The sequence below is a fragment of the Oryx dammah genome, unplaced genomic scaffold (assembly GCF_014754425.2).
Source record: "Oryx dammah isolate SB20612 unplaced genomic scaffold, SCBI_Odam_1.1 HiC_scaffold_18, whole genome shotgun sequence".
NCBI lineage: Eukaryota > Metazoa > Chordata > Mammalia > Artiodactyla > Bovidae > Oryx > Oryx dammah.
Window position 1 is genome coordinate 30,860,136 of NW_024070202.1, and position 21,660 is coordinate 30,881,795.

At 38.2% G+C, this 21,660-nt stretch overlaps 1 protein-coding gene across 1 annotated transcript in view; it reads left to right on the forward strand.

Annotated features, from left to right (window-relative positions):
- DNAH11 (dynein axonemal heavy chain 11) overlaps positions 1 to 21,660 on the forward strand; it is a 360,125-nt gene that overhangs the window by 17,383 nt on the left and 321,082 nt on the right. The window contains exons 7-9 of the mRNA XM_040260639.1: positions 4,128 to 4,361; positions 6,506 to 6,673; positions 18,261 to 18,377. Of these exons, the coding sequence (XP_040116573.1) occupies positions 4,128 to 4,361; positions 6,506 to 6,673; positions 18,261 to 18,377 (519 nt within the window). The remainder of the gene's footprint in view (positions 1 to 4,127; positions 4,362 to 6,505; positions 6,674 to 18,260; positions 18,378 to 21,660) is intronic.

Sequence of the window (21,660 nt, forward strand, 5' to 3'; positions counted from 1 at the left end):
TTGCCATTTTCTCCACCAGGGGATCCTCCCAACCCAGGAGTCAAACCTGTGTCTCCTGTGTCTCTCTCACTGGCAGGTGGATTCTTTACTCCTGTACCACCTGGGAAGCCCCAGCGTGCACTGTGTAGTTTCTTTTATTTGCCAGAATTCTTCTAAGCCCTTTACAAAAATCTATGAATTTAATCTTCTAGTGGCACTATGATATAGGTACTATTTATTAGTAGATCCAGCTTATATTTAAAAAAAAAAGACACCCAAAGTCCAGAAAGGATAAATAGCATGCCCAAGGTCATCCAGCTTGTAAGAAAGAGCTCTTACCCATTATGTTACGCTCCATAGTTTAAAATAAGTTTTTATTTCTAATTACCATGTAATATGTGGTATACTAGTGATATCTGTAAAATATGGGGCCGTGACCCAGGCCACCTGTTCAAGCTCCCTGGTCTGGTCAGAGACCCGCTTGTCTGCAGGTGACTGACCTCCCGCTGTCCCCACCTAGGGCAGCCAGGCCTGGTCACGGTGGGTCTGACCGAGCCCTCTTCCCATGGATGTTGTGAGGTAGTACAAACCAGGCTTCACAAACCTTGGACCTATTATGTGTAGTGACTTTTGAGGAGATTTTGACATCTGGATTTTATCTGTTCATTTTATATATTTATTTTGCACTTGTAGTACTCTTGCCTGAAAAATCCCATGGACGGAGGAGCCTGGTGGGCTACAGTCCATGGGGTCACGAATTGGACATGACTGAGCGACTTCACTTTCCCTTTTCACTCTCATGCATTGGAGAAGGAAATGGCAACCCACTCCAGTGTTCTTGCTCGGAGAATCACAGGAACAGAGGAGCTTGGTAGGCTGCTGTCTCTGGGGCTGCAGAGAGTTGGACATGACTGAAGTGACTTAGCAGCAGCAGCAGCAGTGATATCTGTAAAATATTGTATGACGTTTATAATAATGGAAGTAGTCCTATAATTCCATCCCTCTCAAATTCAGCATTGAAAGAATTTTCCTTCCTCTAAAACTTATACTTATTAATACATTTTATCATATAATTTTTTAAACTGTCTTCTTGAAAAGTTAATTTATTTTTAATGGATATGTAGATTGCTTCCAGCCACTTGTATTTTAAACAATATGTAGACAACAACTTTATACAAAAATCCTTTTTCCTTAACTTGGATAATCAGCTTAATATAAATTCCTGATATTGATTAAGGAGTATGATCTTTTCATGACTCTTGAACAATATTTGATATATACAAATTATTTTAAAAGGTTTATGTTAAGTGCATTGCTATTATTATGTGTAACAAGTTTTACTGTAATTCACCAGCTTTTAGCATTACCATTTTTTAAAATTTTGCTGTGATTTGTAGGTATAGAATAGAATTATACCATGTTGTTCTTTTAATTTTGTACTTTGCACAGTTTGTGTAGTTACACATTTTATGTGTCTTTTATAATTTCCTTACGTAGTTTTTACGTACTCTGTTTCTGTGAATCTATAGACTTCATTGTGTTTATGAAACATTGGAACCCTTGAACCCTTAGCTTATTATCAGAAGTCATAAGCTGGCATTCTGTTGACTGTGTTTGGCCAATGGATCAATGCAGTCTTTTTATTTTGCATAGTATTTTGGAATTTTTTATTAAAAATGTTGCTAATGCTTAAATTAATTAGGTCTTATTTAAATTCCAGCATTCTAGCCTCCACTGAAAAGTCAGGTCTCGCTATGTTGGTTCTTCCATCCCCACTGACACAGTCAGCTGCTAGAGCTTCAGCTCCCACCTTTAGATGGGCCACGTGCTGTCCAGGTGACCTTGGTCTCCACCATCCCGCTGTTGTTCCTGATCTGCTTCACTCATTTTCCTTGTCTGCCCGATCTTTCTAGGCATTCCCGGCATGGTCAGAAATCCTTGGTTACTTTAAAAGCAAATGTGTTTCTCTTTACTTGTTTTCTAACAGTGGCTGTTAACATAGTCATTTAGGCCAGGCATATAAAAGGCATCATCTGACCACCTTGGATAATGGCACACTTTGGATAATGGCACAGTAATGGTGTCTTATTTTAGTGCCTTGCTTTTCTTCCATGGTTACCAAACTCTGCTCCCTGTTCACTGTGAGTCATTACCACTCTAGGCCTCCACTCTGTTCTACAGCTTGCTTAGTGTCTCTCTCGGGGATATTCTTATTCACAAGATTCTAGATGACAAAGAGTTTAAGTCTGCAAGGTTGAGCTTGGAAAAGGGATGGTAGAATTAAGCAAGAGTCCATAAAATCACATAAATAAGATGAAAAAGCTGGGAGACGGGCATCAAACTAATACAACATTGTAAAGCAACAATACTCCAATGTAAAATAAAAATTTTAAAAATGCTATCATTGATAAATTCATTAATTGATTGGCTTATTGATAAAATAAACTGGTTAGTCATTTTTTATTTTATAAGGCTTTGGACATGGGACCTGCTGCTGCTGCTGCGTCGCTTCAGTCGTGTCCAACTCTGTGCGACCCCATAGACGGCAGCCCACCAGACTCCCCCGTCCCTGGGATTCTCCAGGCAAGAACACTGGAGTGTGTTGCCATTTCCTTCTCCAGTGCATGAAAGTAAAAAGTGAAAGGGAAGTCGCTCAGTTGTGGCCGACTCTTAATGACCCCATGGACTGCAGCCTACTAGGCTCCTCCGTCCATGGGATTTTCCAGGCAAGAGTGCTGGAGTGAACAGGGTGCCATTGCCTTCTCTGATGGAATCCCTAATCCATACCAATGAGAAGACTCTTACAAAACTCAAATTACTGAGGGATTCCTGGGAGTTCTCATCCCTGTTCTGTGTGAAATTTAGCAACCTTTGGGGAGAGATTAATTTTCCATCCAGCCTGAGTGAGAAATGAGTATAGATTGGGAATCTAGCCAGAGTTGAAGGAATTAGTCAGTAGGCTTTTTAGACACCAAGTGAATGATATTCTTACTACTTTATACATTTATGTCTCAGAGTCTATATTTCTGGTAAAACTGTAGCCACTGCATGTAAAACTCTAGCCATTTTATGGGAGAAGGAGGATAATACATCTGCATTTAGAAATCATTCCTTCAATTGACTGTTGAACCTAATGGCTTTTATTACATTCTCTATTGAGATCTGTTACAGCTTTCTAAACAACTGTAGAATTAAAGGCATGCAATTTTACCTTTAATTTATATGCTGTGAAGATGCATCAGGATTAGAATTTATAGGTTCTTGAGGTCCCTAAACAGGGAAATTGTGAAGATTCGTAACAAACAGGGGAAAGGGAAGAACTGAATGATGGTACTATGAGAGCTGCTACATGAATCTGCTGGTTTCTCTTTAATCGTTCTCACCTTTGCATTTCAACTATTGAGAACCAGTTCAAGCTGCTTATCTTAGCTAGATTTTATGTCCTGTAATGAGCTCCCAGAAGAGAAGTTTGTTAACCTAAAAGAATTGCCAGTGGTATAATCACCTCTGTCAGCTCTTCCTCACCTTTGCAAGTGACCCTGTGCTGCCAGGTAACATGACCATATTTTTAAAATACATGATCTCATAGGTTTCCCTCCTGGCTGCTACATTTGTTTATATGAAAAAAAAAAATTGTACAGAGTATTTGCTGCTCAAATAGCCATGCAAATTCTGATTACACATTGTTTTATCTTTGAAGCTTAGCAAAAACAGTCATGGTTAAATGTTTGATTCCAGTAATTACAGCATCTTCTGTAGATTTCTTTAATGTATACATGTATGTCATTAAAACCTAGTTACCTGAATTTCTAGAATTTGTGTCTTCTGTTTCACAGCATCGCTGGCCCAATTCTAGACATTGTTATTTGAAAATCCCTGGTGGCTCAGACGGTAAAGCGTCTGCCTGCAATGCAGGATAACCAGGTTCGATCCCTGGAGAAGGAAATGGCAACCCTCTCCAGTATTCTTGCCTGGAAAATACTATGGACTGAGGAGCCTGGTAGGCTACAGTCCATGGGGTTGCAAAGAGTTGGACACGACTGACTGATTTCACTTCACTCACTGAAAAATAAAACATTTCATTGAAACGGATGTTTTCAGGAAAACTATTAAACATATTTTTTTATCATTCTTTCTTTGATTTCTAGGCAATAGCTTACCTTTCACCTGAAGATCTCTTGAAAGGGGAAATTGAAGACAGTTTGGAAAAGGTTCAAGTGACCATTAACATCTTAAAGACTTTCAAAAATTGTTTCTTCAACTATAGAAGAGGATTGGCAAGCTATTTTATGGGAAATAAGGAACTGAAACCATGGGATTTCCAGTCTTATCTGGTGTTTCATAGATTTGACAAATTTCTTGATCGTTTCATGAAAATAGAGGTAATTACTTACTGGCTTCTAATTGATTTATATTGTACGTTAATTCAAAAGCCCTATAATATGATTCAGGGAACAGATAATTTATTCTATTTGAGTAGGAGGTGAGAAGTTTGCTTCCTTGGTGATTTTCATGAGGAGCTTACAAGGCCAGTGCTGTCAAGATACAGTAAAAGTTTTAGTTACAGAGCTTTGGTTTCTTTTTTCAAAACTTCATTAATCTTTAGGTATCAGTGACCTTTGTGACCCTTGTGATCAAACCAGTCAATCCTAAAGGAAATAAGTCAATATTCATTGGAAGGACTGATGCTGAAGATGAAACTCCAATACTTTGGCCACCTGATGCAAAGAATTGACTCATTGGAAAAGCCCCTGATGCTGGGAAAGTTTCAAGGCAGGAAGAGAAAGGGATGACGGAATGAGACGGTTGGATGGCATCACCAGCTCAATGGATATGAGTTTGAGCAAACTCTGGGAGTTGGTGATGGACAGGGAAGCCTGGTGTGCTGCAGTCCATGTGGTCACAAAGTCAGACACAACTGAGCGACTGATCTGAATTGAATTGACCTTTGCCCTACAACATACTAAGTTCCTAGAAGACAGTTGTAAATTGGGAAGCTATAAAATAATCCCTTTTTCCCTTTTACATGTTTGATGTTTTTATTGGGATTCCATACCTGAAAACCCATTTGATCATCTAAATATTATGGTAACTTTTAGTATATAAATAAATATGCTCGACAGTCCATACGGTCGAAAAGAGTAGGACCCAACTGAAGTGACTTGGCACACAGCAGTTCATTCAGTGTTTGACTTTTTGGTATTTAAAACATGTATACAGAGCACATGTTTTCTCATTCTTTTCACCTATTTTCACGGATAGCTTTAATATTTTAACAGTGAAAGTGAAGTCTCTCAGTCGTGTCCGACTCTTTGGGACCCGTGGACTCTAGCCCACCAAGATGAAGCAGCTTGGCTTGGTGGGCTAGAGTCCGTGGGTCGCAAAGTGTCGGACACGACTGAGAGACTTCACTTTCCCGGAGGAGCTTGGTGGGCTAGAGTCCACGGGTTGCAAAGAGTTGGACACAACTGAGAGACTTCACTTTCACTATTAAAATATTAAAGCTATCCGTGAAAATAGGTGAAAAGAATGAGAAAACATGTGCTCTGTATACATGTTTTAAATACCAAAATGTCAAACACTGAATGAACTGCTGTGTGCCAAGTCACTTCAGTTGGGTCCTCTTTTCGACCGTATGGACTGCAGGGTCCATGGATTCTCCAGGCAAGAATATTGGAGCAGGTTGCCGTGCCATTCTCCAGAGGATCTTCTGGACCCAGGGATGGAACCAGGGTGACTTAGTCTCCTGCATTGGCAGGAGGCTTCTTTACCACTGGCGCCACCTGGGAAGCCATTGAATGAATGCATACATGTAAACACATTTAAACACCAGTTTCTATGGAGCCAACTGGCCACGATTTTTTTTTTTTTAAGTTTTGAACTGCCTTATTTTCTTTATGAAACTCTTTCTACCAAGTTTGGGCTTTTTTGTTGTTAGATTTGTCAAATTTCATTCAAAATCACAGTTTTATGTCTTGAAAATTCTCATCATTTAAGCAGCCCAGATGCCTTTTAATTTTTGGCTGCACCATGCAGTGTGTGGGATCTTAGTTCCCTGACCAGGGATTGAACCCATGCCCCCTGCACTGGGTGCACAGAGTCTTAACCCCTGAACCACCAGAGAAGTCCTTCTGAATGACTTTTAAAGTCTGAGTGCCAAATGCATAACACTGGGCAGCTTGCACCACGCTTTCTTAACAGCCCATTCACCATAGTGTTGGTGGATCATGCCTGGGCATCTGACTTAGGATCAGAAGGAAGTGAAATGAGACAGTTAAATGTTTGGCTGTGGTTAAGTTAGATGTCACCTATACTGCTCAATAATTTTCAGTCCATGTGAAAATGGGAGTATAATTTTAAAGGTAGGCAGTTACTTTGTTGATTTAAATCATAATAACATTTTCCATCACGGAAATATCTATTGACTCACCAATTTTGAATGCTGGAAAATTTCTTTCTTTGAATCTTTAAAATGTTCTTCTCCTACTCAAGAGGGTGGAAAGATCTTTACTGTGTTTTTTCAAAGGATATATTTGTCACCATATTGGAATTTGAAAAGCTGGAAAGGCTTGAATTTGGCGGTACCAAGGGAGCAATTTTAAATGGACAGATCTATGAGATGAGTGAAGAATTTATGAAACACTGGAAGATTTTTAAACAGCGCACGTATGACCCATCTGATTACAATAATATGGTAATGTTGTAGCTTGGTGTTTTCATTTCATAGATCTTACTTTAAAGCTGGGAAGGACAGTAGGTCACAGTAATATTAGGTTCTCTCCAGTCCAGCCTCTCTCGGATGAAAGGCAAAATGGCTTGCCTAGATTCTCTCGTCTATTTCATGATAGATCAGGGATTAGACTTAGGCCTTTGCATTTTCAGTTGGGAATATTTTAAACTATTTCTAATAATGGAACAGTGGACCTCCATCTGGATTTGTTTCTTATTGATGTGTATTGAAAACTTACCATATTAACTCATCTTGATCTGATTATCTGGTGTCTGTGTAACTGGCATGTTTTATTTTAGTCTTTTCTTGGACCATTAAGTATATTTTTCATCTACTTGAATATTTAGTTTCACCTCATTTGTTGCATATATTATTAATATTACATAGTCTCCTTTTTGTTATTCTTAAGAGATAATTGTTAATTTCATATTACTAATCTCAGGGAAAAGAGGGAAGCTTTTCAGGTTTAAGCTGCTTCTGTTTTCTGTTACTGACAGCAGGTTAGGGGCCAGGAGTTCCCTGTGAATGTCCCTGCAGCTCTGGGATAAAAATAGCTTCATTTTAGTGTTTTGCCATGATAGTGAACCCCAGGTACCAAAAACAAAAAGTAACAATTAGCTCTCACCCTCACTGTTTTTTGTGGAATGTGAATTTATTCACTATTATGTTTATATTTGGTCAAATAATTGAGTCTTTGAAATGTACAAGTACAGTGTGTTAGCTTTGTAAGAACGTGGTCTGCAAAGTGAATCCCTCTGAACTGTTGACAGCTTTTGGAAAGTGGAGTTAATAATAAGAATGATATAGCCATTGTGTGTCCTGCTAATTTGTGGAAAAGCAAGAGAAACCCAGATCTGTGGTGATAAATAGCCTGAGCTCTTCCCCAGAGCCTGGTAAAATGCCTGGCACGTGGCAGGCACTCAGGAAATGTGGGCAGAATGAGACTCTTGGGGGGCTTGGTTTAGCTCTTTTGAGCAACTGAGCAGTGGAGTGTGAGACCCATGGTGTGCAGACCCTCAGGTGCCTTCGAGTTGCAGGAGGGTCTTGATTTACTCACGATTACAAATCCTGGTAGGTTTTCAGCATGCCATTAATATATATACAAATACATATTTTATATATATTTCAGGTATGTATATCTGCCTGGTATTGGTATTTAGTGTTTTGAAGCCCCGTTTATTTTGTAATTGAAAAGGGCAAGGCTTACCTCAGATCGCCAAAGGTTGGAGACATCTGTATAGCCTTCCCTCGAAGTTCCCTTTCAACCTCTGGTCTGATTATCTTGACTTTGGTTATTCCATGAAATCAAAATGTGAATTAACTAAAAGTTCAGTTAATTGGTGTGCTTATGTCAAAGATGACCTTTCTTTTTGTTTAATGTGTCTTGGTTATCAGTGTTGCCTCAGAATATTCCAATGATTATTTATTTTGGCTTGACTAAGCTGTTCATTTGTTGAACAGCTGAGTTCGTTGTGTTCTGGTTTTGATGATAAAGTGAAGTCGCTCAGTCGTGTCCGACTCTTTGCCCAACCCCATGGACTGTAGCCCAGCAGGCTCCTCTGTCCATGGGATTTTCCAGGCAAGAGTACTGGAGTGAGTTGCTATTTCCTTCTCCAGGAGATCTTCCCGACCCAGGAATCGAACCCAGGTCTCCCGCATTGTATGCAGACGCTTTGCTGTCTGAGCCACCAGGGAAGTCACTGAAATTTGATAATGAAATCAGTTGGTAATTTTTAGGAGACAATACTGTAGCCACTAAACTGCCTCCAAACTCATATTCATAGTGCTGTATTCCTTGACACATGCCCAGCCCACGCCCTTCCTCTCCCGCTGCGCACCCCGCTCTGTGCTCCCTGCTGCCCATCGAGCAGTGCGGATGCAGCCGTCCTGTGTGTCATGCCAGCCTTCCTGCCCTTTGGTGTAGAAGTGCTTACATATGTTCCAGTAAATTAAAGAGAATGTGTTTAGAAATGCTGTTACTGAATTCTCTCTCTCCATTAATCTCAAGCCTATCAGGCAGGCTTTGAGCCTTTATTTATCAGAAGTTCTGCCACTGTGGTCTGTTTACAGAAGAGGGGGCCTCAGGTGTGTCCATTAACGTGTCCTTGGGTTTCTGAATTATTAATACAGAATATAAAGGTCACTTTAGGCATTTGCTTTGATTTCTTCCTATGGGACTAATTGAGATCTAGGCAATTATGGGGAGAGACTTGCTTTCTTAATTAATTAATTGAAACATGGAATATTGTAGATGTTTAAGGTATATAACATGCTAATTGGAAGCATTTATATATTTTTAAAGCCATTGTAATGATAATTAACACCCGTATCATGTTGCATAATTATCATTTAGTTTTAGTGGTGGAAATCATTAAGTTGTAGTCTCTTAGCAAGTTTGATGTTAGGGAGTATACATAGTGATACTGTATTAAATTGAACTTGACAAGAGGAATGCTTTCTTAACTGTTTGTGTTTAACTGATGGACAGGTGACTTTAGGTTCAACGGTTAGGTTCAACCAACATTCTGAAGTGTGGCTTTATTAAATAAAATTCCCCAGATAGCTACACAAGGATGGTGGATATTCTTGAAAGTAAGCCCTTGCCTCCACTAGAGTCAATTATTTGGAGTTTGTTAATATTTACTGAACAAATGTTGGATGCCAGACACCGTGCCAAACCTTTATACACATTCCTGCTCAATTCTTATTGTAACCCTGAGAGTAACCACACAGGCAAGTAAATTACCAAAGATTACACAGTTCTCAGGGAGTGAAACAGAAGTTCCAACTCAGAACTCTCAGCCTAGAGAGAGTTTTTGCTATATTTAGCAAAAACATATTTTCTGTTTTTGCTGTGCCATATTCGCTCTTTAGTGTTTGTCTCTCTCATTGCATCCTCATAGAAAAGAAGTCAATAAGTTCATCTGGGGCAACTGGGGGAGCTCAGGCTGGGGACCTGTACCCTGAGGTGGAGTGATGCTGTGGCTATGTCCCTTCTACCTGCTAGTTTGTAGTAGGAAGGTTGCTCCAGATGCCTAGCCCATCATTACTCTAGGATCTAAAATTCACTTTGAAAGTAATTATTAATCTATACTAGTTTGTGTTCCAGTTTCTACAATTAGTTCTCAGATCTGTTCTCGTCTCCTTAACTCTTTGTTCTTTTGCTATTACAGTATGTAGTATTTAAAATTTTTAATTACATAAATTTCTTCTTAGTCATCTACAGGATATTCATGTCTTGCCTACTGGTACACTCAGCCATAATAGGAGCTCCCCGCAATGACAAATTTCTTATTATACTAAGAACCAGGAAGATCTCAACTGAGCAAAAAGAGACAACTAATAGATGGCAGCATCAAGCTAAGACATGTTAGAATTATCTGACAAGGTTTTATAGAGCCATGCTAAAAATGCTTTGGTAAGCAATTATGATGAAACATAAAGAAACAAATAAAAAATAACCTCAGTGAAGAAATAGAAATTTTCACCAAAGAAATAGAAGATATAAAAAAAAATTGGAATTTTAGAGCCAAAAAAAAAAAAATAAGTGAAAGAATACTGGACATTAATCCCTTATCCCATGTATGATTTGAAAATGCTTTCTTCCATTCCATGGGTTATTGGATACTAATACCCATGAAACTGTCCTTTCATGCACAAAAGTTTTTAATTTTGATGAAGTCAAATTTTTTTCTTATGTTGTCTGTGCTTTTAGTGTCATATCTAAGAAGTGATTACCAAATCCAATGTCCTAAAGATTTTCTCCAATATTTTCTCCTCATAGTTTTATACTTTTAGCTCTTACATTTAGGTATTTGGTAAATACTGAGCTATTTTTTGTGTATCTTGTAAGGTATATGAAGAAAACTATATGAACACCTTTGTTGTTCATAACTAGTATATAGAAGTACAACTGATTTTTGCATGTCGATTTTGCACCCTGCATCTTTGCTGCATGTTTTATCTTCAGTGCAGAATCTTCAGAGTTTTCTGTATGTCAAATCATGTCATGTGTTAACAGAGACAATTTTACTTATCCCTTTCCAGTTTGATTACTTTTCCTTTCTTTTTCTCACCTAATTGCGCTAGCTAGTGCTTCCCATGCTTTGTTGAATAGAAGTGGAGGAAGTGAAACATCCTTGTCACGCTCGTGATCCTATCGGGACTACTATGCCTTTCACCATCGAGTGTGGTATTAACTGTGGGATCTTCATAGATGGCCTTTTATCATGTTGGTGACCTGTAGCATTTCTAGTTTGAGTGTTTTTATCATTAAAGGGTGTTGAATTTTGTCATTTTTTTCGGCATCAATTGAGATGATCCTGGGATCTTTTTCCTTCATTCCGTTTATATGGTCTGTTATTGATTTTATTTGCCATCTTTGCATTCTGCAAATAGATCCAGTTGGTCATGGTGTGTGATCCTTTTGATATGCTGCTGGATACTGTTTGCTAGCTTTTGTTGAGAGTGTTTATATCATTATCTATAAGGGATCCCTGTCTGTAATATTCTTGTCGTGTCTTTATTTGGCTTTGGTATCAGGGCAATACGTGCTTTATAAGATGAGTTAGGAAGTGTTTCCTCTGCACTTTTTCGGAAGAGGATTTTTGAGTAGGATTGGTGTCAATACTTCTTTAAGTGTTTGGTAATGTTTACCAGAAAGCTGTCTGGTCCTAGGCTTTATTTGTTATTTTTGGAAGTTTTTTGATGACTAGTCTCTGTACTCGGAGAAGGCAATGGCACCCCACTCCAGTACTCTTGCCTGGAAAATCCCATGGACGGAGGAGCCTGGTAGGCTGTAGTCCATGGGGTCACGAAGAGTTGGACAGTTACTGAGCAACTTCACTTTCACTTTTCACTTTCATGCATTGGAGAATGAAATGGCAACCCACTCCAGTGTTCTTGCCTGAAGAATCCCGGGGATGGTGGAGCCTGGTGGGCTGCCATCTGTGGGGTCGCACAGAGTCGAACATGACTGAAGTGACTTGGCAGCAGTCTCTCTACTAGTTATAGGCCTATTTAGTTTTTCTGTTACTTCATTATTCAGTCATGGTAGGTTGTGTATTTCTTTGTCCATTTCATCTGTTATATAATTTGTTATACAATTGTTCATAAAACATTTTTATTATTCTTTTTATGTCTATAAAATTGGTAGTAATTACTCAGATTTCATTTTAGTAATCTTAGTTTCCCTCTTTTCTTTAGTCAGTCTGTCTAAATGTCAATTTCATTTTTTTTCAAAGAATAAACTTTTTGGTTTTGTGGATTTTTCTGTTTTTCTGTTATTGACTTCATTTATCTCCACTTTAATCTTGATTTTCTTTTCCCTTTCCTCTGCTAGCTTTGGTATTCGTTTGTTCTTTTTCAATTCACGTAATGTGTAAAATTAGGTTATTCAGTTAAGATCCTCCTGTTTTAATGTAAATGTTTATAATGATAATTTTTTCCTTAATACTGTTTCTGATGTATTCCTTAAGTTTGACTTTGTTGGGCTTTTTTTTTTTTTTCCTCCATTTATGTCAAAGTATTCTTAATTTCCCAGGTGATTTCTTATTTGACTCACTGCTTGTGGGAGGAATGAAATCATACAGGGTGTGTTCTTAGATGACAGTGGAATCAAACTAGAAATCAATAATAGAAACCTGACAGGGAAAGCTTTAAACACTTAAAAGCTAAAGATCACATTTCTAAGTATTCCGTGAATCAGAGTAGTAGTCTCAAGGGAAACAAAACATAGAGGACTGAAAGAAAATGAATGAAAGGAAAATACAGTATTTCAAAATTTGTAGGAACAGCTAAAGCAGTTATGAGGGAAATTTATAGCACTAAATTCATACATTAAAAAAGAGGAAAATATCAAATCAGTAATGTTTCTACCCTAAGAACCTAGAAAAAAATGAGAGCAAATAGATACAAATCAGAAAGAAGGGAAAAATCAGAAGGGAAGAGCAGAAATCAATGACATTGAGCACAAATAATAAAGTCAGTGAAAAACTAAGAGTTAGTTCTTTGAAAAGACAAAACTCTAGTAAGAGTACAAAGAAAAAAAAATTACCAATGTCAGGAGTGAAAAAGAGCTACCATTACATGTTCTGCAGATATCAAAAGAGTAATGGGTAATGCCAAAAAACAAAAGAATAACCTCTCTACATAAATTTGATAACTTTGATTAAATGAAACAATTCCTCAAAAAATTCAAATTACCATAACTCACCCAATATGAAATATTGAAAATTGAGATATAATTGACATGTTACATTATATTAGTTTTAGGTGTACAACATAAGTATGTTGTGAAATGATTATCACAGGAAGTTTACTTAACATCTGTCATCACAGATACTTAAAATTTTTTTTTTCTTGTGAGGGTGAGAAAAATTGGATTTGTGTTTAAAAACTTTCCCCAAAGAAAATATTGATGCCTGGGGTGTTTCACTGGAGAATTCTACCAAATATTGAAGAATTACAGGCACACCTCATTTCTTCGTTTGTGCTTGCCAGATACTGGGGTTTCTTGTTTTTGTTTCTTCAGCGATTGAAGGTTCATTGCAACCCTGCACTGATCAGTATCATTTATATATATATATATTTCAGATTCTTTTCCCATATAGGTTATTATGGAATATCGAGTAGAGTTCCCTCTGCTATACAGTAGGTCCCTATTACCTATTTTATATATAGTCGTGTGTATATGTCAATCCCAATCTCCTAATTTATCACTTCCCCTCATGTTTCCCCTTTGGTAACCACCAGGTTTGATTTTGAGATCTCTGAGTCTGTTTTTGACTTGTAAATAAGTTCATTTGTATCCCTTTTTTTGGCTGGGCTGCACATGGTGAGCTTTCCTGGTAGATCAGCTGGTAGAGAATCCACCTGCAATGCGTGAGACCCCGGTTCAATGCCGGGGTTGGGAAGATGCCCTGGAGGAGGGGTAGGCAACCCACTCCAGTGTTCTTGGGCTTCCCTGGTGGCTCAGTGGTAAAGACTCTGCCCACAATGTGGGAGACCTGGGTTCAGTCCCTGGGTTGGGAAGATTCCCTTGGAGGAGGGCATGGCAATCCACTCCAGTATTCTTGCTTGGAGAATCCCCAAGGACAGAGGAGCCTGGCGGGCTACAGTCCATGGGTTCGCAAAGAGTCAGACTTAGCTGAGCGACTAAGCACATACACAATATGCCGGATCTTAGTTCCCTGACCAAGGATCAAACTTGTGTCCCCTGAAGTGGAAACATGGAGTCCTAACCACTGGACTGCCAGGGAATTCCCCATTTGTATCATTTCAAAAGTTAGATTCCACTTGTAAGTGATAGAACATGGTTTTTGTCTTTCTCCGTCTGACTGCACGTAGTATGATGATACCCAGGTCCATCCATGTTGCTGTAAATGGCATCAGTTCCTTGTTTATGGCTGAGTAGTATTCCCATGTGTATATATGCACCACGTCTTTTTTGTCCATTCTTCGTTCAGTGGACATTCAGCTTGCTCCCATGTTTTGGCTGTTACAGTCCTGCATGTATAGGTGTGCATGTAGCTTTTCAAATTGCGATTTTCTCCAGGTATGTGCCCAGGAGTGGGAGTGCTGGATCATACTTTACTTGTAGTTTTTTAAGGATTCTCCATACAGTTCTCCATAATGGTTGTACAAATTTATATTCATATCTACAGGATAAGAGGGTGCCCTTTTCTTCACACCCTTTCCAACAATTATTGTAGATTTTTTGATGATGGACATTCTCACAGATGGGAGGTGATACTTCGTTGCAGTTTTGATTTGCATTTCTCTGATAATTAGTGATATTGAGCATCTTTTCATGTGCTTTTGACCATCTGTCTGCCTTCTTTGAAGAAATGTCTGTTTAGATCTTCTGCCCATTTTTTTTATTGGATTGTTTGGGGTTTTTCTTGATATTGAGCTATATGAGCTGTTTGTATATTTTGAAGATTAATACCTTGTTGGTCACTTGCAAATATTTTCTCCTATTCTTCAGGTTGTCTTTTCATTTTGTTTATGGCTACCTCTGCTGTGCAAAAGTTTTTAAGTTTAATTAGGTCCCATTTATTTGTTTTTGCTTTTATTTTCATGACTCTCTGAGGTAGATCCAAGAAGATAGAGATACAGATTTATGTCAGAGAATGTTCTGCCTATATTTTCCACTAAGAATTTTATAGTTTCTGGCTTTACATTTAGGTCTTTAATCCATTTTGAGTTTATTCTTCTGTGTGGTGTTAGGGAGTGTTCTGATTACATTCTTTTACATGTAGCTGTCCAGTTTTCCCAGCACCATGTGTCGAAAAGACATTCTTGCCTCCTTTGTGATAGTTTACCAATTTAAAAACTTTGATGCATTAGGTTTTTGACCATATTCAACTTCCATTCATGATGGGGAAAAAATTCTCAGAGATCGGAATGGGGGACCTTCCTCAAATTGATAAAGAACATCTACCAAAAACCTCAATGACATTATACATAATGGAAAGGGCCTCCTTATATCCCAAACACAAAGCGTGTATTTGGCTGCCTACTCAACATCTCCACTTGTGTATTTAATAGGCATCACCAGCGTGCTTTACCTCTCCCCAAGCCTATTCTTTGTATTTTTCAACTCAAAAATATTCCGTATAGTATACTGCTTAGTGCAAAATATAGGAGCCATCCATGATCTTACTCTCTTCTCATGATAAGCATCAGGTTTTGTCATATGAACCCTGAGAATATGTCACCCTGAGAATATCTACAGGTCTCATCTCCGAGCCAGGTTGTTGCCTTTGCTCCGAAACCTCTCCTTTGGGCCCTGTCTTGGCTCCATCACGTCTGTTCTTCACACAGCAGCTTGATTGCCTATTAAGAGCTAAATCAGACCATGATATTTCTCTACCTAAAATGTCAAAATTTCTCGTGTTACTAATAAGGGCAATTTTGGAGTCTCTAGAATATAGAAAAAATGGTTTTGAGTAACACCAGTATATTGTTTATTCTTTAATAAGAAGTATTGAGAAACAGCTATGCGCTGGGAATGTTAAATATTGGTACTGTCACTGTGAGAAGAAACCTGGGTACTATCCTCATAGATTAAAACCCAGTGGGAGAATCCAGGTAGTCATTTATACAGTGTGCTCAGTGCTAGGGTATGAAAAGTGCTGTGTGCCACGGGAGTATTTGTGAAGGGCCCCTTTCCAGGGGAGGTGAAAGGGAAACTGAGACAATGCCTGAAAAATAAATGGAACTGCAAAAATAAATAGAAATGAAGCAGGTGAGGAGTAGGTGAAAAGAAAGTGATGAGAGAAAATTGTGTTATACACAGAGCACCAGTGTGACAAGGTAGGCCTGGCTAGACCCAAGAGTGTGAAGGGGGAGAGACACTGGAAGAGTCAGGAGGAGTAAGTAGGGTTCATATCACAAAGGACCTTGTAGATCAGGCTAAGACTGTGAGACTTCACCCTAAAAAGTTAAGGATTCTGTACTGAGACATGGAAGATTATTAGTATGAGAGTGACATATGATTTCTCTTTTAGAAAGCTTGTTTAGATTGCAGTTTAGAGAATGATGGGAGAGATGAGATTAAAGGTAAAGAGAGCTGTTCAAATATGGTAAACAGAAGTCTAGCTAAGTGGTAATGGTGATCCAGATGAGGGGGATGCCTGGACGATGGAGAATACATAGGAGAAAAGACAGATAACACTTGAGCAAGCAAGAGAGGAAGAAGTCAGAGAGATAGCCAGAGGTTCTGTTAGGGTTTACAGAATGAGGAGTGTCTTTATAGAGAGGAGGCGTTCCCATTTGGCAACCCCATGGGCTGTAGCCTGCCAGGCTCCTCTAGGATTTTCTAGGCAAGAATGTTAGAGTGGGTTGCCATTTCCTACTCCAGGGGATCTGTCCTATCCAGGCATGGAATCCTGGTCTCCTTCATTGCAGACAGATTCTTTTCCATCTGAGCCATCAGGGAAGCCTTTTGTAAATGATAAATTTGAGTTATCTGGGAGATTTCCTAGGGGAAAAGTCCCATCAGCAATTCTGAATTCAGGCTGGGCTGACAGGAGAGGCTGGGAAAGAGATCCGTTGTGGGAAATAAGTATTTGTTCCTTCCCTGATGGTTGGATGGCATCCCCGTCTTGATGGACATGAGTTTGAGCAAGCTCTGGGAGTTGGTGACAGACAGGGAATCCTGGCTTCTTGCAGTCCATGGGGTTGCAAAGAGTCGGACACGACTGAGCAACTGAACTGAACTGAGATATTGATTATTTGTTAATGGTTCAGATAATGTTTGAGGATCTTAAGTTGTATATTCCTTGTTGCCACGCTGAGAAGAGGGGCAAGGTAGGCTTGTTACAACTTGTTGGGCATTTGTGTTTACTTTTATAAAAGTCAGTGATCCTTGAATGAAAAAACTCCCTGGCCTTAATTCAGAAGTGAAGACTTCCTCTTGATGCTAAATATGACGTTGCTGTGTGTGATACACAGTGCTCTGGAACTATGCTGTTACGCTATTTTCTAGTGTGTATTAAATTTAGCATAAGGTGCGTTCCTTCATAGAAACATCCAAAATCATGGTTGGAGTGTGGGCTCTGGAGCCAGGTTACCAGGTTTTAAATTCTGGCCCTGTTGTTAACTAGTGGTATGACTGTGGACATAAACTTCTCAGAGTTTATTTTGTTGCCCATAAAATGGGAAAAATATTACCTACATTATATATTGTTAGAATTGAGCTAATAATGGAAAACATTTACAATAGAACTGAATAAATGTTAGCTGTCGTTATTTTTATTATTCCTGTTAGTATTATTAATAGAAAAGGCTCAGTCTGTGGAGGTAACAAAGGGCACCCATTAAGTGTGGGGTGTACACTCCTGGGGTGGCTTGACTGGGAAGCCCAAAGTGGTTCTGAATTTCTGGGGCCTCACTGAAGACTGAGTTGGAACACTATGCAGATGATGATTATCTTGTCTTTGTTTCATTCTTTGTAATTATGAGAGTGGGTGTTTATGTATTAAGAGGAAACTGGGGGTTGTTAACCGCATGTTAGTAAGAAACTGGGGAAATGGGAAGAGTGTTACGTTACGTCTGTACCTCAGTGATGTTTTCTTACAGACAGACCTTTTAGTTCTCACTTGAAGAAATAGTGGTTCCTGGCAGGTTTTCTGCTCCATAAAAAAAAAACAAAATAAAAACTTTATTTTTAAACTCTAGATGTACTAAATTTATAGTGAGGCAAGATTTTTTTTTTTTCCTTTTTCTTTCCTGTAAAGCTTTGCTTTTTAAATTTATAATCAAAAAAGCATGGGGAAGGGTGGATCAGTAGGCCAAAGTTCTGATGTTGGGGTCTGAGCCAGTGGAAGGCATTGTGGAAACGTGAGCTGACAGTGCTAAAGATGTTCACTGCTCTATAAATAGGGCTGTCACTGAACACTTAGTCAGATACAGCTGTTTCTTTCCTAGAGTCCTACTATGAAAAATCATTCAGAGAGAAAAAGAGAGAGGTGTCATGCTTTTGTGATTGATATTTTCACTGTTAGATTCTTTCCTGAAAACTAATATTTTATTTTGAATTTTATAGGAGTTTGAAAGTGATTATGTTGTGTTTAAGTCCAAAATTCTGGATTTTGACAGAAGGCTTGGGACAATTCTTTGTGAAGCTTTCTTCAACTGCAGTGGTCTAGAAGCTGCGTTTAAGGTTAGTTCTGAAGAAGTTATTAAAAAAAAAAAGTTTTAGTAATAAATAATGTATGGAGAAGGAAATGGCAACCCACTCCAGTATTCTTGCCTAGAGAATCCCATAGACGGAGGAACCTGGTGGGCTACAGTCCATGGGGTCGCAGAGAGTCGGACACGACTGAGTGACTTAACTTAATGAATAATGTAAGACTATTGGATGAAAAGAGGGAATACATTCTTTTCTGATTCAGGTAAACTATTAACTAGTCACATTCTTTTCGTATTCAGCTCACTGAATTGTAAACTTTGAATAACAAACTAATGAATAATGACATTTACCTTGGTCAAGGTCAGTTTTAGGACATTTGACTATTGAACTTTGCTTGAATTCATTGTTCTTTCATTACCCTTAGAGCAAGTTTGGGAAGACCTGTGAAGTACTGATTCAAAATTAAGCCACAGTGAAAAATACCAGTTAATTCAAGAATTTCTTTTCTTTACCATTGTTTATATAGGTTGGGTTCAGCTGCCCACTTTATTGATCTGACTGAAATAAATAACAGTTTACGCACTGTTTTTCATTAAGCATAAGACACCAATTACCAGACACACCATTGTTTATCAACAAAGGAAAACACTGCCGAAAGATTAGGACGCTGTTGATTATATAACATAATCTAGTTTCAAAGGTGTTAAAACATGAAAGAATGTTTATCATAGAACTGATGAAATGCAGTGTACTGTATGAATAGTTGAACTTGCTTGTCAAAAAAGAGAATCTGAAAAGTGTAAACTTAGATGACATCCCCAAAATGAAATGAGGACTCCGTGTCAGTGGAAACACAGCTAGAGAATCGTGGACACAATTCATTGAAGATTGCAGAGCAAAACAAAATAACAGACCCAGACTTTGTCAGAGATAATTGCTTGATTTTGATCTTAAAATTCAAATAAATTGGTCAGATGGTGGTTAAGCTGCTAGTGTCTTCTAATGCCATCAACCGTTTTAATATGGGGAAGTCACAGGGCCCAGGGTTCTCTCTTACGAGCCCTTGGGTGAAACTGAGATGCTGCTGGCTGAAATATATAGCCTGTTGTTATAAAATAACACCACCCGTCATGCCATCTCTCAGAAGTTACTGTGGTTTTTTAATACTGCCAGTCCTTTTCTTTGACTAGATATGCATACATATTTCTCTTTGCGAAAAATGACATATTCTGAACTCTGCAATCTTTTTGTAGCCTTTTCAAAAAGCAGTGAATCATAAATATTTTTACTTTAATAACAGATTTCAACAATGCCATTTTTAGTGGCTATGCGCTAGTCTATCATATTCTGTTACTGGACTTCCGTTCAGACTTTTGGAAATCATGGCAAGAAAGAATGTGGAGGAAAATCTCAGTTAAAGAGTCGCCTACCTTTTCTCTTTTCTCACAGCCATTCATATGGATTCTATTTTAACATGACAATTATTTTTCTAAACAGTTTTATCTCTTTATTGTCATGTATTGTTTCTTTGAGTCTCAGCATATTTGTACCTTGTCTACTGAAAAATATAGCATAAGCTGCTGCCCTTATAAGCTCTCCAAGGGTGGGGCATCATCTTAGAGTTTTGGTTATATTTAGATCACCTTTTGCAATCCTTTCACATAAAGCAGGCACTTAATAACTGTGACATTAGGAGGTTGTCACAGTCCTGCAATGACACGCAGATGAAGATAAACTGCAGCAAGAGTCGTGGCAGAAGAAAAAAAATGATAGGGTTGTGTACTTGGAGAAAATTATTTCTACTATAGGTCCAGGTTGATGAACTCTGCCCAGTTACTATTGTGTCCTGGGGAATAAATACCTGCAGACTCTAAAGACCAGGACCCAGCAAAGCCATGAGCCAGAAGAGCCCTGGAAGCCAACAGTATGAAATTGTGGCAGAGTTAGCACTCAATAAAAATTAAAACAAAATGCTGATGGAAGACTTTCTAAAATTTACAGTGTCTCTACATGGAGACCGAAGTATGTGAGGTAAGTATCGAGAAGAGTCTTTAGATGAAAGAACACTAAAAAATTGTGTAGTGTACATGGTTCATATGGCAACAGATTAAAAAAATCTGAAAAAGAGACAAATTTAGGAAAAACATAAATATTGCATAGGAAGCGAGAAGTAGAAGAAAATCAAGGTAAACCTTACAGACCTCTAATGGAATATTTAGGAAGGAAGCACGTATTGAGAATCAGTCTTGACTCTTTCAAGATTGATATGAAGGACAGAATCTGTTGTCTTCATAAAAAAGCTCTTAGCTCCGATGTGACAAGGAAACCGGAAGTTAAATGACCTTTATTCTCATCCTGGAAGATAATTTTTATTTATCTGTGATGTTTAAAAAATAAGGTAATAATGTACTGCTTTAAAAGTTAAGACTGTAACTACCAATTTCTGGCTTTACTACCTCCCCCCAAAATATTTTCTCTCTCTTTCCTATTTTACACTTGGAGTTAAGTTCCACTAAGCATGTCAGCTGGGCAAAATGAGATGTGGCTGGGAAGCTTCTAGTATTGTTTCAGTTGTGGTTGACATAATAAGGGTTTGAAAGAGAATGCTGTTGTGTTTCCTTACTGTAGACTCCAATTCTTTATGAAATCTTGAAGGCCGTTTTTGCTTCAGAATGTTAACATAAAGTCCAAATGTAACAGAACAGTGGTTGTAAGAAGAACAATGGTTGCATTTTGCTCGGCAGCAACTAACTAAGCGGATTTTAAATATTTAGTAGTTTCTACAGTACTTTTTATTGAAATATAGTTGATTGACAATGTGTTAGTTACAGGTGGTCAGCAAAATGATTTAGTTTTACACATGTACACATATATACATATATATTATTTTTCAAATTCTTTTATAGATTATTACAATATGCTGAGTATAGTTTCCTGTGCTAAACAGCATGTTGTTGATTATCTGTTTTTTTAAATAATAGTAATGTCAATATGTTAATCTCAAACTCCTAATTATCCCTCCCCACACCCTTTCCCATTTGGTAACCCTAAGGTTTGTTTTCTATGCATGTGAGCCTGTTTTTGTTTTGTAAGTAAGTTCATTGGTATCATTTTTTAGATTCCACATGTAAGTGATATGATGTGATATTTGTCTTTCTCTAACTGACTTGACTTTTGTTTGATTACATGTTGCTGCAAATGGCATTATTTCATTATTTTCATGGCTGAGTAATATTCCGTTATTTGCCTATGGCATCTTCTTTATCCATCATCTGTCAGTGGACATTTAGGTTGCTTCCAAGTCTTGGCTATT